The 15,064-nt window shown below is 50.9% G+C and overlaps 5 protein-coding genes across 5 annotated transcripts; 3 read left to right on the top strand and 2 right to left on the bottom strand.

The window, feature by feature from the left end:
- Positions 1–281: 281 nt before the first annotated feature.
- APUU_41416S (MFS transporter) lies at positions 282–2,117 on the bottom strand (the record flags this gene model as incomplete). The annotated part of the gene is made up of 2 exons (XM_041704597.1): positions 282–522; positions 592–2,117. 2 exons carry the CDS (start codon positions 2,115–2,117, stop codon positions 282–284), a joined length of 1,767 nt encoding a protein of 588 aa, XP_041557166.1.
- Positions 2,118–3,181: 1,064 nt separating this feature from the next.
- Positions 3,182–6,743, bottom strand: APUU_41415S (uncharacterized protein; the record flags this gene model as incomplete). The annotated part of the gene is made up of 5 exons (XM_041704594.1): positions 3,182–4,150; positions 4,209–4,945; positions 5,003–6,478; positions 6,548–6,570; positions 6,619–6,743. The coding sequence occupies 5 exons, from the start codon at positions 6,741–6,743 to the stop codon at positions 3,182–3,184; spliced, it is 3,330 nt and encodes a 1,109-aa protein (XP_041557165.1).
- Positions 6,744–6,924: 181 nt separating this feature from the next.
- APUU_41414A (uncharacterized protein) lies at positions 6,925–7,832 on the top strand (the record flags this gene model as incomplete). Its single annotated transcript, XM_041704593.1, has 2 exons — positions 6,925–7,665; positions 7,719–7,832. The coding sequence occupies 2 exons, from the start codon at positions 6,925–6,927 to the stop codon at positions 7,830–7,832; spliced, it is 855 nt and encodes a 284-aa protein (XP_041557164.1).
- A 501-nt stretch (positions 7,833–8,333) lies between these two features.
- APUU_41413A (uncharacterized protein) lies at positions 8,334–10,028 on the top strand (the record flags this gene model as incomplete). Its single annotated transcript, XM_041704592.1, has 1 exon — positions 8,334–10,028. The coding sequence occupies one exon, from the start codon at positions 8,334–8,336 to the stop codon at positions 10,026–10,028; it is 1,695 nt and encodes a 564-aa protein (XP_041557163.1).
- A 631-nt stretch (positions 10,029–10,659) lies between these two features.
- Positions 10,660–15,033, top strand: APUU_41412A (uncharacterized protein; the record flags this gene model as incomplete). The annotated part of the gene is made up of 1 exon (XM_041704591.1): positions 10,660–15,033. The coding sequence occupies one exon, from the start codon at positions 10,660–10,662 to the stop codon at positions 15,031–15,033; it is 4,374 nt and encodes a 1,457-aa protein (XP_041557162.1).
- Between the last annotated feature and the right edge of the window lie 31 nt (positions 15,034–15,064).

Genomic DNA, 15,064 nt, shown 5'->3' with positions numbered 1-15,064 from the left:
CTGCTTCTCGGCTGGCCTGGCCGTTCAGACACCGCTGCTCGATTCGCTGCTGAAGGCGTGATGCCGCTCCTGTTGACGCCATCTCGGATAATTTGTCCTTACTCCTTGCTTCTTTTATTACAATATCCCGAGACAGCAAAACATAGCCGGTAGAATTTATCCAGTAGCTCGGTAAAGATGCATCATTAATCAAGTGTATATTCTACTCCAAGTCTATCAATGCTAACATACATGCAGTCATAATTCGTAAGGATTCAACCCAGGTCTCAAGACACTGACAGTCAAACCTCTCCTTTAGTTCCTTTAGTATACGAAGCACAGGCCAGCGTGCTCTTCCGCCGCAGCCACGGCCCGTACATCCGGAACAGCACAGGAATCGGGATCATCGCTGCACTGATACACCCTAGCAAAGTCCCGGCCCACTGCACTCCCAGGTTCTCCATCATCTGTCGAGAGAACAGGGGAAACGCGCATCCTACCCCCGAGCGGAGAATTGTGTTTGCGGCGATCGTTGACGCGGCTCTGCGATCGTTAGTTCAGTGTTTGACAGTAGAGCGTAGCTGACGGCTCGACAGTAGAGCAGTGACTTACAGTGTAGGATAGCAGTCAACGATATAGTTGAAGCACTGCAAGAAAATACAAAAGATGCCGAACCCCGTCAACAGCCCCGACGCAACCGGTGCCATCCAGTGGATATCAGGTCTATATCCACACCACCCAAACCAGAAAAGCCCAGATGAAAACGCCACAGATCCAACAATAGCCGGAGACAGACGCCACTCCGGAACGGGCTGGTTATCATTCGCCTCGAGCTTGCGTACGTACCCGCTCTGCAAAAGAAGGATGTATACCCCCCCAAGCAGCTCACCGATAATAAGCCCAATGAACGCCAGCCCGGCAACACCCATATTCATACCGTAAACCTCCTGGAAGACAACCGGGTACGCACCAAGCAGGGCATACATCAGCCCGTACACAAACGAGATATAAAGCGAGACAAGCAGCAGAATCGGCTCTGTCACGAGCATACGCAGCGGCCGCATGAAATTATTCCGCACGAGCTCAACAAATGCCACCTCCACCTCATCCTGCTTCGCGTGGATACCCCAGTTATGCGTCTGCCGGCGCAGGACAGCCGCCTTGTGGACCAGAATCACCGGTGCATAAGTCTCCTCCATCCACAGCGCCACCAGCACGAACCCGAGAAACACCATAATGGCCGAGATATACATGATCCACCGCCATCCAAGCGTCATGGCAACGAACCCGCCGACAAACGGCGCAGCAAAGGGCCCGATAAAGACGGCCATGCAGAAAAGCGACATGACGATTCCGCGCTGCGCGGGCGCGAATAGGTCCGCGAAGACGGCGGGCACGACGGATAAGGGACCTGCTGCGAATAGGCCGGCGAAGAACCGGGTGAGCATGATCGTTTGCACGTCTTTGGCTGTTGCGCATGCGATAGTGAAGACGCCGCATCCGAAGGCGCCGATGCAGACTGGCCAGCGCCGGCCGATGACTTCGGACATGGGTGCCCAGGCGATAGGGCCTGCGGCGAAACCGAGTACGAAGAGTGTCACGCCGAGCGATGCCGCTTCTCGACTGATATGGAACTCTGAACTGACGGCTCCAATTGCGGCGGAGAACACGGCGCTTGTGAAGGAGTTGGCGAATGTGCTGTACGACAGAATGGTTACGAGCAGGATCCTGTAGAACTCGTTAGCCAGGCCCAGCCACGGCCAAGTCCAAGTCCAGAGAACGAACCGTCTAGTCAAACTCCAATTATACGGATGCATTGGGTCTCCTGCGCTATCGTACTCTACTACAAATACCCCTGGATCAGGCAATAAAGGAGGATATTCCTTCCCGGCACCCATGGGCAGCCATGTCTCTCGCGGCTGGGGGCCCCTCGTCGACCCAACCGTTGTCTTCTGCTGCAGCCGGTATGTTTCTATGCGCGACAATTCCAGCGAATTGGGGTGGTCAAGGGTGTGACTGTCGGTGTCGATGTCGATATCGGTCTCGGTCTCGGTATCATCGGAGTAAGCCTCGTTGGCCGTGGGAGTGTGAATATCGGCATCGGCATCGGTCCGTGTCACGGCGAGTTCCTTGTCCATCGTCCCGTGGTTCTGGTTTGCCGAGAATCCTATGTGCCTGGATCCGGTGTACAGTTGTAATAAATTTATGGCCTACTTTCTACGAGAGCAGGGCGCCACCCCCTGATATACCAGTCAATGGCATGCAAATTTTTCTCTCCCCATCGTCCTATCTTGACTCGAGTCCCGGAATCGCAAGCCCACCGAGCCACCAGATGGGTCCTCATCGCGCAACAGAGAATACCGACATCTCCATTCTTTTCCGCACGGAGCACATCGACCGGTCGACGCAGCCACACCAGCTTGTGTAACCCGGCCAATCAGAGGCTGTCGTTGTAGAATATTCTCGGTTAAGTTCGGGAATGTGGCTGGTGAGACTTCGGAGTTGTGGCGCGGTCCGAGAACAGCCGAGAGGGCTCCGGTGCGGTTATTCGCGCGGCTCCAGTTTTTATTTATATACTCCGGTTTTTTTCTTATCGTGCTTGTTGTGAGTGTCATGTCTGGACTCGGCGATCGCGAAGGCGTATTTGCCTGATACATAGCCAATGCGAGGTTGTTCGGCCGGACTGATGGTCTATTCAGAAAGGATTGACCAGGTTGAGCTTGCCTCCTTGAGTTAGATGGTTCGCGCTGGACGATTATTTCAATGACGGTAGGTAGGTAGCGTATAAGATTAACGGCCTTGCATGAAGTGTCGCAGCCTGATCAGCAGTGGACCGGCATGTCAAGCTACGTCAATATGTGAGGGACCCGCCGCGGAAGCAGAATATCAAGTTTGCAGTGTCTCCGTGGAAAGACTATAGTCAACTTGAAAAGTGCTTGTCTTCTCATTTGGATAGCTATAGAAGAGGTGAAGCTCACGACTTAACCGATATAATTAGTGTTGACATCCTAGATCCTCCCAGCTGCGCAGCAACAAGTATATTTAACCACCACCGGTAGATTATGCTATCCGGCTTTGATGATTAAAATAACCTGAATTGAACTGAAATGCATCAATCAATAGCGTGATGGTATAGATGCCTGTGATCGATCATACAGAACTATATGTCATAATGGCAAGAACCTTACACCGAGTCCACCTCTTAGGCAGCACACTTTCTAACAATGTTTTGCACAATACCATCCTTACGCTGGAACGACTGACTGAAAAGCTTCAATGTACCAGCGGGCATCCCCCTACGTGCATCAGCAGCCTCCTTGAAGATCTTCCTCGTCGGCCGTCCAGCAGCTCCCGCCCCAATAAGCAAGCCAGCAATCGCCAATGGAGCAGACGACGGGTCGTCAACGATATCTGCAATGGTAAGGGCCGCGTTCCCGGCCTCGCCAATAATAAATCCAATGCGTGCAATTGCAGCTGCACCACCCAAGGCGGCGGTTGCCTCGCCAGCGAACGGGATGACCATGAAGACGATCGTGAGAATGCCCATGATGAGCTCCTTCTTCTCGGCCTCTTTGACTTCGGCACCGATTTTCTTTATTGCCTCCATTTGCTCTGTTGCTTCCTCCAGCATAAAGACCGGCATACTGAATGAGGTTGCGACATCCCCGTAGTCTGCGTCGAGAGTGAACGTACGCATATCGAAGTAGCTGGACAGCATCGTGTTCGAGAGGGAGGTGATATTCGGGACGGACGCATCGATGACACTCTTGGGGTTCGGTACATCGATCTCATCCTCATCCTTGCGCCGAGGATAATTGTAGTTCAGCTCGCCGAATTTATTATGATGAGGCTTGCACATGAGACAATCTTTGCCACCGTTTGGGCAAGTGCAGGGCTGTAGCTTCTCGTCCGAATCCACCCATTTAATCCAGTCCTTCTGGATGCCGTATTCTTCATTCAGAGCCTTGTAGAACTTGTCCTCCTCGCGCATCTTCCATGTCACATACTGCACTCCGCTGTCTGACCCGCGCCTCCTTTCGGTGCATGGCCCAGAGCCGGATGGGCCAGCGCCCCACCACTCGCAGTCCATGTATTTGGAGCCATTCCCGTGCATGAATCTGTCTAGAGACTCGTTTATTCCGTCTTTGACCCATTTAGCGTAGTATTTAAACTAGATGCATGTCAGTCACTGCCGGGTAAACGTTTAACGGGGTAGTAATGTACGGTACCTTGTCATCATAGTCACCGGAAGAAACCTCTTGATAGCTTTTTACTGCTTCATTGACCTGAAGGAGCAGCACGTGGACGACGGCCTGAGTCTGACACTCCACGGCAATCTTGTCCAGATTGTCATTCAGTTCGTCAAGGGTATCCGGCCAATCGTCCGATGAGCAACCGTCGAAAGTCCTACCACCTGCCAACAAGGCAGTTGAGTCCTCGTCATCCGGATCCACGCCATTATACCAATCGCCCAGGTCGATAGCCCAGTCAGAAACACCGCCGAAATTGAGGTTTTTAACCCACTCGATGCGGCCGGCTTTAGTATTGTCGCTCATGTACGCCACCCAGCTATGCGCGTCTTCATCCTTGCCGTAAACCATGATATCCGAGTCTGACTTGTCATCATGCCATGATTTAGCGTGGTACCCATCATATCCGAGTATTGCGTTATCACTTAGGAGAAGGAGCTCTGCGTTGGAAATATACCCGCCGGTATTGGTGCAATCGCCAGGCTGTGCTGTGGACTTAGTAAAGGAGCCGGTAAATTTGCACATTGACCCGGTGCAGCTGGGGTCTGCCATGCCGAAACTACGACCATAACTTGAAACACCCACGACGACCTGGCTAGCTGGTACGTTGGCTTTGGTGATCATCGCTAGGGCATTGTGCGTTTCGGTCTTGTTGACGTGGGAGCGAAGGCAGTTTCCGCCGGGGCACCCAGGGTTCGAGTATTGATTGCCGTAGTCTGTATCATAGCAGCGATTAGTAAATAGTAAAGATCGTTAATGAAGAGGAGCCATACCCCATTGGCCGTGCAGGTCATATGTCATGTAAATGAAGTAGTCGAGGTACTTCGCCATCTTCTCAACGGGGAACGGCTTGAGATACCAGTATGATGCTGGCAATGCAATAGACAAGGACCTGTCTCCCAGCTTCTCCTTCATGACTTTCAAAAATCCAAGGTAGTTGTCCGTCTCCCCCTGGCCACCCGGGACACCGGGAATATCAGTGGCGCCCGGATACTCCCAGTCAAAGTCAACGCCGTCAAGATTGTGCTTTTTCGCAAACGCAGCAACCTTGTTGGCGAATACTTCACGATTCTCTGGCTTGACAACGTCTTTGTAGCGCTGGAATGTTGATGCTTCGGTCGATTCAGCCCAGCCGCCAAACGAGAGGATTTTCTTCCACGAAACATCCATTTTCGCAAAGGCATCGAACTGGTCCTCGAAGGCCTCATCGAAGGTGATATCGAAATCTTTACTAAGACCGGCAAAGGCGAAGTGGATATGGGTCAGTTCGTCATCGTCGATTTCTCTAACATCCATGTTCAGACAGTCACGGTTCATGTTGAATGCTTCGTAGTAGGCGACCCGGCGGAATGTCTTCGGCTTTTTGTCATTGTTCTTGATCTCCATTCCGCAGTTGGAAATACACCCATTCTTACCTGCCTTGAAAGCCCCGGGGGCGCCGGAATCCGCAGGAGACTTGGTACAAAACCCCTCTGTTGTCCCGCAGAATCCCCAGCCAGAGCAACAGGCGTTTAGCGGGCAAGGGTTCAGCTTTAGCAGGTCAAACCCCGTGAAGTCTCCTGCTGGCTTCTTCGTTCCAGGCTTCTGCGGTCCGCAGACAGCATTGCTGATTGCAGACGGCATGGGAGTATTTCCTTTGCTCAAGCAGATAACTTGATCCCTCTTCAGGGCGCAGCCAGCCCAGCCCCATGTAGCTTTGTTAAAGCCTTCGATTTCCTTCTTGGTGAGACCGAATTGCACAGCAAGGTCATCGCAGTTGTCGTTGTCTTTGACTGTATAGGTGGCGCATGTGCCATCTGTTTGAGGCTTCGGCCGCAGATCTGGTAGGGAGCCCGACGAGCAGCAAACATGCTGCTTTGGCTTCAGATTAGCGCACAAGCCCTTCTGATTGTTGTATTTGTTGAAGTTGGCGGCCGATATGCCGCAGCGGCTAGCGAGTGAGCCGCAGCCATCGCCTTGAGCAACTTGGATAGTCCTGCAGGTGGCGCGGGCCGCGAGCGGGTTTGAAAGGAAAGACGTGATATATGATCTCTTGCTAGCCTCAGAGGCACTCAAACCGGTTATGCTGGTCATCACTGTTTTTGAATTGGCAAGAGCGACGCATTCGCCACTAGCCCAGGTGCGGAGGACACGCTGTGCGTCAGAAAGCTTGTCGACGGAACTGGCCATGAACAGGCCAATTGTCCTGGCCTGCTGCGAGTGTGCATCGCATATCTGAGCAGTCTGAGCTCCAGATTCAACTTCATCGGCTAACAAGGAGTCATATTAGTGAGAATTTCGAAGGGGGGATGGATAGCAGGGAGATGAAGAGAAGGGACGACCCAACGTAAGACGTACTAGGCTGTTTGTTAGCATTGGAATACCGGTCCATAGAACTGGCTGTGCTTACCCAAACTGCTCGAGCCTCTCGCTGACACTGCTGTGCAAAACATCTGCACCGGCATACATCGCAGCCACGGAGCCTCCATACTTGGAAAAGAGAATAGTTGATCCACAAGACGAAGCGTCAGCCATGTAAGAAGCCAAGTTCTTCACAGCAGTAACGGCATCGTCCGTCGAGTTGGATTCCAAGGTGACGCCGTCCACATTGCCACGTTCAACTACCGAGTCTGTCTCGTTCCCTCATCCTAAAACTTGATTCCTTGCGTGGCAAATGGATTGAAATCTAATTGCATGTTTCAACGATTTAAGTGCAATGCAAACAAAAGATGACAAAGGCAATATCATACATCAGAAGGAGATTCTTGAAATAGAGCCTCGGCCTGGAGGAAAGATGGGGAAAAAGAATATACACTATGACGCAGCTACGGGAAAATGGGAGGGCCCTCTGGATTACAACGAGTTCATTCAGCGATTGGACGGCAAGGAGACCGGGCCCGATGTCACTAATATGCCAAAATTGAAAGCCCCAGAAGGAGTTGATGACCTTGAGCGTGCTGTAAAGGAACTGATTGACGACCGCCGGACTGCACAGTTGAAGATCGGTTTGATCAATGAAAGGATTGGACAGTCTGGTGGTCGCGGGAACATGGTCGCTGGAGCCGCCGGAGCACAATTAAGGGACGATGGAAAGTACCAGACCCTAATGAGTGCGCTCAATGACCAGCTGGTAAAGTGGCGCCGCTCCAATGACTACGACAAGATCAAGGCCCGGGATACGGCCATGAAAGCCCTGACCGACCGAGTCGTGCAACTTCGTATCGAGGACGGCTATCGGTTCATGGTCGATTACTTCACGTTGGATAAGCACCTTGGTTTGGGAGACAAGATAGTGCTGGACAAGGACCAGAAATCGCTTGTTCCGGGAGGACCGGACTACGACCGTCTCAATCTTGGAGAAACCTGGAAGCAACATAAAAAGGAAGTCAGCGCTGCTATAAAAAAGTCGACTAACGGGGAGGTGGTAATCAAAAGGTCTAAAGACTTCGTGGAATGGGTATGATATGACCTCTCTCTCATTCTCTCCTTTGCTAATGGGATTCCCTACAGGTTACAGATTTTGGTGACCCGAATGGACGCTTCGCAAGGGAGACTAAAGCCAGTCCTTCACACTTCATTACCCTTCAGATGTGGAGAAGCATCAATGAAATGCATCCGTGTTAGAGGGACCCTGGGAAACATGCGGTGCCGCAGCTAGCCTAGGCTAATATGGGAATAGAGGTTCGGGGTATTGTATCTCATGCGTTGTATGCAATTTTAGGTATATATTACTAGCCAGTGCACTAGTTCTAGGCCGGGGACGACAATAAAGCATTTACTCGGACAAGTTCCGAATGTGACATTCCATGACTCACTCGCAGTAAAGTGTAGTTCATATTTGTCATGCGGCGCAGAGGGCCCACCATGCAAGGACACACTGGCCCCTAAAACCCCTGAGCAGGCACGAGTAGCCAAATTTTGGACCTGTAGTTTTACCATTTACCTTGTGCTCCTCTACACAACAGGTGAGATACGGTAGCGGGTCCTCCCGAGATCCTGGCGGATCATCCCGACATTATCGAGCGCTGACCTTCCATATAAGGACTAGTGTTATATAGCCAAGTGGCTGATTTACCGTGGTCAGTCTGAACTTTACCACTCATCCACCCAGTGGACGCCTCCAAGATGTCCGACATCGTGAGCGATACCGGATCAGATGTCTCACAAACGAGTACTGCCCCGACAAACGAGCAGCTTTACGACTATAACCAATGCATATCCGCTCTTGAGGGAAGGAGCGTCCCAGAGGACCTCACCTCTGCCGCCGCACGATGTGCAGTAGTCAGAGGCCTGCGCTGCTCCTACAGCTTTGCAATGAGTCAGAGCATTCGAGACCTGTGTACTTCATCACGGTTCTCTGAGTTCCTTAGGGCACGCAATGCTCGTCTCATCATGAGCAACGTTGTTCCTGATGGCCTTGAGATCCCTGAAGCCCAGCCCTATTGTATCTGGAACCCGGATTTTGCTACAGAGCGTACTTATCGCCAGATAGCTGTACAATACCCCGTTATGCGATACCAAGTCGGTCGTGCGTGTGCTGCTGCCGGCTATATCAACCTTTACCGGGAGCTTGACCTCCTTCCTGATGTTTCTATCGCGGAGGAGGCTCGAGAGGGGCATACAGAGCAGGGTGACCAGATATACGCATCAATCATGTCCTCGCCAGTCAAATACGCTGTGATGGATGATTATAAACGCCTCATAAACGATGATAGCCCGCAGCCCGCCTTTCTGAATGGAGAGACGCATGTTCGGTGGAAGCTGGGGTGGCGGTATACTTTGTCACAAGATGCCACCGAGGAGTTCAGCCCTCAGGAGATTGATATTGAAGAGGATCGATATATAGGGCTCGAGACCCGGCAACCAGATGAGTCTCTCTACGATGAATTGGACCCACAGGAGGCGAGGCTGCTTTGGGAGCCCCTGCCTCTTGATATACCAACGATGAAAAAGGGGCTGCTACGCCAGATGGCCGCCTTTGAAGGGAATGTTGACCGATATGCCCGACTCATCAACCGCCGATCTCGGAGGCCAATTGCAAGGAATGGAGTTGAATTACTTTGCGTTGTTCGTGGGATATACCATCACACAATGTTTGCTCGGTGGTGGCAGCACCAGCTTGATACTGACGCCTTCAAAGACCGAATCACGGATAATTGGCGAGTCGAGATTCAAACGGCCATTAATGCCCGCCGCATCATGATCAACGACATTGGAACATTTACCGAAGACACCCCTTGCAAGCCTTGGCTTATCTGGTATCCTCTTAAGCCGGAGCTATCTACCATTGCTGATCTTTCTAGACGGTGCCCTTCCATGAATTTGCAGATTGCCATTACTGCCATATACTGCAACTATAAAGGGCTATATGAAAGGCTCAATATGCGGCCTAGCATCGGGCTCATGGAGGCGGCAGAGAAAGTCAGCAATCCATTCTACAAAAGCGACCTAGAAAAGCGGGCAGCAGAACTAGGAATTAGTAACCCTTGGAATGAAGGGGAGTTTCGACCTTTTGACGACGTGCATGGAACTTTATCTTATAACCTGGAGCCGACGGGCTGCGGCATCTGGACCCGTCTTCGCTCAGATATTATGGATCCACTAAGTGGAGGCTACTATAGGAAGAACTTCGCTTACGGAGGGTATTTTGAGAGATACGTCTGGCTGTCATTTGAAACGATTCGGAAAATGGAGGTCGCTGGTTACAACAGGGAGCAGGGCCAGTTCTTTGATTGCAATGATACGCGCTGGTTTCTGACGCATGACATCACGACGGACGAGGATGGGAATGAGGTTATCAACGGAAGTGATGGCGAGTAATAGCCTTTTTGCCGTGTGAGTTGCTGTACGGAATTTGATAGTGAAGACACCTGTTGGGAGGCTCCAAGACCTAGTAGTAATCAATTCCACTAAGGAGCGTGGCGATGAGAAAGGACTTTTAGTAATATAAAAAGTGACAATATAACTGTAGGAGACACGGGATGATAACGCGGATAGAGAAGGCTTCATTCATAGCTCTATCTTTATGACATTCTTACTATGTAAATATTATTTGGTATGACAATTCCCAGGGCACCAGCAACAGGCCTTATTCTACCCTGCGTATAATATTCTACTACCTGCTGGCAATACGCCGATTCAGTCCGCAGAACTGTGGCCTTAGCTGTTCATCTGGATGCCTCGCGTTTGAGGTATCAATTCAGAGTGAAGGTGAAGTGAATGCAACAACACAACGCGTCTCCTCCCCTCCCATCTTTCTCTCTCTCTCTCCCTCTCTACCTCTTTCTATTTCCATCTACCTCTGTCTCCCTCTCTCCCCATCTATCTCCTCTATCCCTCTGTTTCTCGCCAACACCTCAGAATCAGGAACTTACCACTCCTCCTTTGATATTGATTTGGTCTTCCTTCAACTGAGTGCACTGCGCCCAGTTGAAGGCATTATCACTGAAAGATGTCTATTTCACTCCCCCGGCTTTCCAATGAAGCGAGATCGTACTTGCTTAATCATGTGTTCCTCTTTCCTCAGCTACCACAACAGGATGACTACAACACTGAATACGAATTACTCCTACTTGAGACTGTCATCAACGCCCTCAAGAGGTTTACGGCTCATGTTTGTGAACAGCATGGCGAAATCATCCGTGTGTTGATTACAATGCTGGCTTACCTGAGAACAACTCTGGGATCCCGTGGTGAGATCGACGAAGTGAAATTTAGAAATGTTCTGAGGACGCTAGATATAGATGGTACATCCGTTTGCTTTAGGTTGAGAGTTCACGTTACTTATATTTCGCTTTTAGGGAGTGTTGTGCCCATCCATGTCAAATCCCAGAATGCCGCTGTTCTGATGACCCGAGAGAACGACGCAATCCATGTCGAGACGTTCGAGCTATCTCCGCGTAATGAAGCTGTCAACTCAACAATCGGCCGCCTAAAACGTCAGTTTCCCGGACCAACCTTGTCCATGAAACCAGAAACATTCAATGACCCCCATCTTCAAAATGCCATCGCGGCCACTCTTTCGAAAATGAGCCACCAGTCCGTTCCAGGGACGAAGCCGAAAGTGAGGAAGGCGGGCGAGGAGCATGATGAGGATAGAGACACAACTGATCCAAAGATGGTGACGGAGTTCTTCACGGTGGTCCTGCGCCCCTGCAGCACGGTGATTGAGAATCTACAACTCAACAAAAATACTCGTGAAGAGGTGTTGTGGAACAACAGTCGGTACCCATGGCGGCGATCTCCTCTGTGGCTCCTCATACGCGTGGCACTTCAACTTGTTTCTCAGAGGCTCAGCCTGCGTGAAGGAATATCCGATGACATCTACAAAAGCTTCATACTCTTTTCCATGAGCATTATCCTGGATACCTCGCCCAACGATATATCTCCCGAGAAAAAGCATATGATGATTGCCAAAATTGCTCGCCGGCTAAATAAGCTCACACTATCGCACCATCCTACGTGGCTTTCGTATGTCCATGATGCTCTTCAGCGAGGCAACAATGCTATTGAACAAGCCTGGCGCGATATCAGAAGTCGCAACACTTCGCACCACGACACGAATTCGTTAGGACGATTAGACTTTGCCCAAGACACTTACCACGACCTATCTCCCTTGGATGCGTGGATCGATGCACTTACCAAACGCGAACATGTCCAAGACTCAGCAGAGTTTCAACCGCAGAACAGCCTCGTTGAACATGAAGGACTTCCCTCGGTTGGGTATACCTCTGATCCCGACTACGCGGTTCTCAATCTTGCGGCCGTCGAAAACTGGGTGAATATCAGCCTCGAAGATTGGCTTCAGAACAATCTCGATAGCCAAGATACCTGCCAGGAGCTTTGTCAGTTGATCAGTGACTACCACGATGAGGCAATGAAATTGTATTCCGGTAATCCAGAAGCTGTATCGGTGATGTTTCTGACTATCCTGGAGCTATGGATTGCTTGCGATAAGGCTGCAATTCATGCCCACCCGATGCTATGTGACTACAACTCCTGTATTCCGATGGACATATTCGAGTCACTTGTTCTACCTCACAAATCACAAATGAAAAGACTGGCTCATGCAGAGAATTATATGCAGCAACGCCAACGACGAGTCCGGTACGCAGGAACCAGCATTTTCCAGGACTTTGGCACTAAGTACTGCTTTTCCGTCAGATACTTTGCCCAGTCCGAGAAGCACAGAGCGTTGCTAGCCACGATCGAAGAAGAGGCCAGCCGCGAGAGAGCCGCAAAACAAACTGAGCTTCGCCAAAAGCATAAAAAATACAAGGAACTCACCACTAAGATTGATGGGACGGAATGCACATATGAAGAAATCATCATTGATGAATATCACGGCTTTACAGAATCTCGCCACAGCAACTCCTGCGGACGATGTGGATACATGCGCCAAAGGGACTCAATTGATATAGACATTCATGAATGGCCCTTACCTGCGGATCCCCTGAAAGTGCAAAGCACAGTTTTCGAACTCGATGCCCCTCATCCATTCGCATTCTGGCGTAATACCACGGCCTTTTTCTTGCTCGATGTTCTACGTCTCTCGTATTCGTCTAGGAATAAACCGAGAGCCAAATATGAACCACGGACATATCGCGGGCTCAGAAACTATTTCGAAATCGGCAATGGGCACCGAAGGTTCGGCCTGCTCTCGAAGAATAAGCCCCATGAGAATACGCATAGGCGACAAAAGCAGATTATCAATGTCACAGAGCGAGACGTCTGCTTGGCGAACGGGATGGACCTTCATTACTACGATCACCAAGCCGACTGCTTTGTTACCGGCTTTAAGAGCACGGGCGAAGTCTTAACAACATGCACATACAAGCTGCCCAGAGCAAGCTCCTCGCTACAGCAATTCCTCTCTCGCCCTGCAAGCGAGAGGGATGGACGACCGCCCAACACTGTCATTGCATCCCTGAATTCATGCCCACAAGATATGTCCCTTGAGGAGTACAGAGCGCTTTGCTCAATGCCCCTTGGAGTGAATATTCAGTGGCAGAATATTCTACTTCAACTCGCGATGCCATCGGTTGTATTCAAAAAGGCTGAAACTTGCATCTTCATTCTCCAGATCATTTGCCAAGCTGGGCCGTCAACTAAAGATTCGGTTCTGCGAGATGGGCATGTCATCATAAACGATGATGTTTTTGCGGGAGAACTACTAGCCAGAATCAAGGACGCTGCTGACAGAATCAAGGAAAATTGGGAATCGATGTGGGAGCTCTGTGCATTGATCCTTCTTACACAGAGGATTCTGTCGCTCTCAAGCTCTGCATCCATTCGAACCCTCTGCCTAGCCCAGCTATCGTCGCTTCGTACCATTGGTTTCAACTGGGTCAAACTCGTTAGGGATAAAGCCACTGGTGAGGACAGTGACATCCGTCGAAACGAATTTATTTCCCAAAGCGCCCAGCTAGCCCTAGTTACGACAAGCACGTTTGACGCCGACGAGATAGTTCTAGAGAAGGTCATGGAGAGTGACAAGGACGCGTGTGTTTGGATCCAATGCTGCATGTTGATTCACGACAGAAAGGGGGCTCTCGACCTGACACCGGGGTGCTTGACTTCGATACTCCACCATCGTTGGCAAGTCCTGACCTACCGCTGCTACCCCATACTTGTACCGAATGTGGCCTCTCAAAAAAAGCCCGCGATGGACCTTGCAATTAGGCAGGCTTGGGCTGCGTACCAGACAGGTTCCTCTTGGTCAGTTGCATCCCAGGGGTGCGAGTACTGGATAACAACTCGCAGCGGCAGGCTTCCCGTGCATTTCAACGTGTTGACGGGCGAATTGCTCATCAGCGGCCGACCACTCGCTCGTCTTCCTGCAGAGTACGAGAGTCATGTATCATACAAGACTCTATTTGGACAGTCCCCGGTGGAGGTGATGCCCAGTGAAGTGCCTGGAATGCAATTCTCTGGTCAAAGGAAACACATGGGCTGCACGGTACATTTGGGGAAGGCGCCGAGCTCCCTGTCCAAAAAGTTTGATCTTTGTGTTCGGGCAGTGGGCCAAGGCAAGCACCAGGCTTGGGAGTTTGTACCTTCCAGACTCATCGCTGGCCAAGTTCCAGACCATTTCACTGAGACCTATGTCCATTGGTACAACCTGGATAGCGACGACATCGAATTTCGCCCTGTGATGGAGCCATGGCGGGCATCCAGCTCCTACTGGCGGCTGCAGCGAGCAGGGCACTGTCGCTGGTACTTGGCGAGTGGAGGAATGCGTTTGGTCAGCATGAAAAGTGAAACTGCCCAAACTATATCCAGAATCCTTGAGCCGATTGAAAAGGCCTCGAGAGTTCATTGCAAGTTCTACCCTGCCTCATCTCTGTTAGAGATCGAGATACTCCGCCTGCGGTTGAACTTTAGCCTTCAGGTCGGACACTCATCCATCCGCTGCCGTCAGTATCGCGGAATGTCCATCGACACAAATCAATCACTGGGTACTCTCGTTGGTTTGCACAACAAGCTCGTCCTTCTCCACGACAACAGCCATGATAGAAAGATACTTATACCCGAAGGCAAGGTGAGCTGGGAGCAGAGCGGCCATCATCTTGTCGTGACGATTGGCTGGCAGGCGGTCTCGAATCACCATGTGTACTCGGTTGATGAGCAACTTGGCCGTCTGGTCGACAATGGAAACCTTCAAAGCAAACTTATTCTGTGTTACCTCCATGCCGTTACGTCGTTCTGCATCCCCGATCCACTAACGCAGAAGACGGGTACTGAGCAGGCCCTAACCATTCTTCATTCCGCATCCTTGTCTGAAACACGTTTTCCCTGTTCTCCGGACTTCCAAGGGAGCCATTGACTATTTCCTTGCCCATCTTGTTTTCTCGAAG

Source organism: Aspergillus puulaauensis, chromosome 4 (genome assembly GCF_016861865.1).
Source record: "Aspergillus puulaauensis MK2 DNA, chromosome 4, nearly complete sequence".
NCBI lineage: Eukaryota > Fungi > Ascomycota > Eurotiomycetes > Eurotiales > Aspergillaceae > Aspergillus > Aspergillus puulaauensis.
This window is presented reverse-complemented; position numbering and strand designations above follow the sequence as displayed.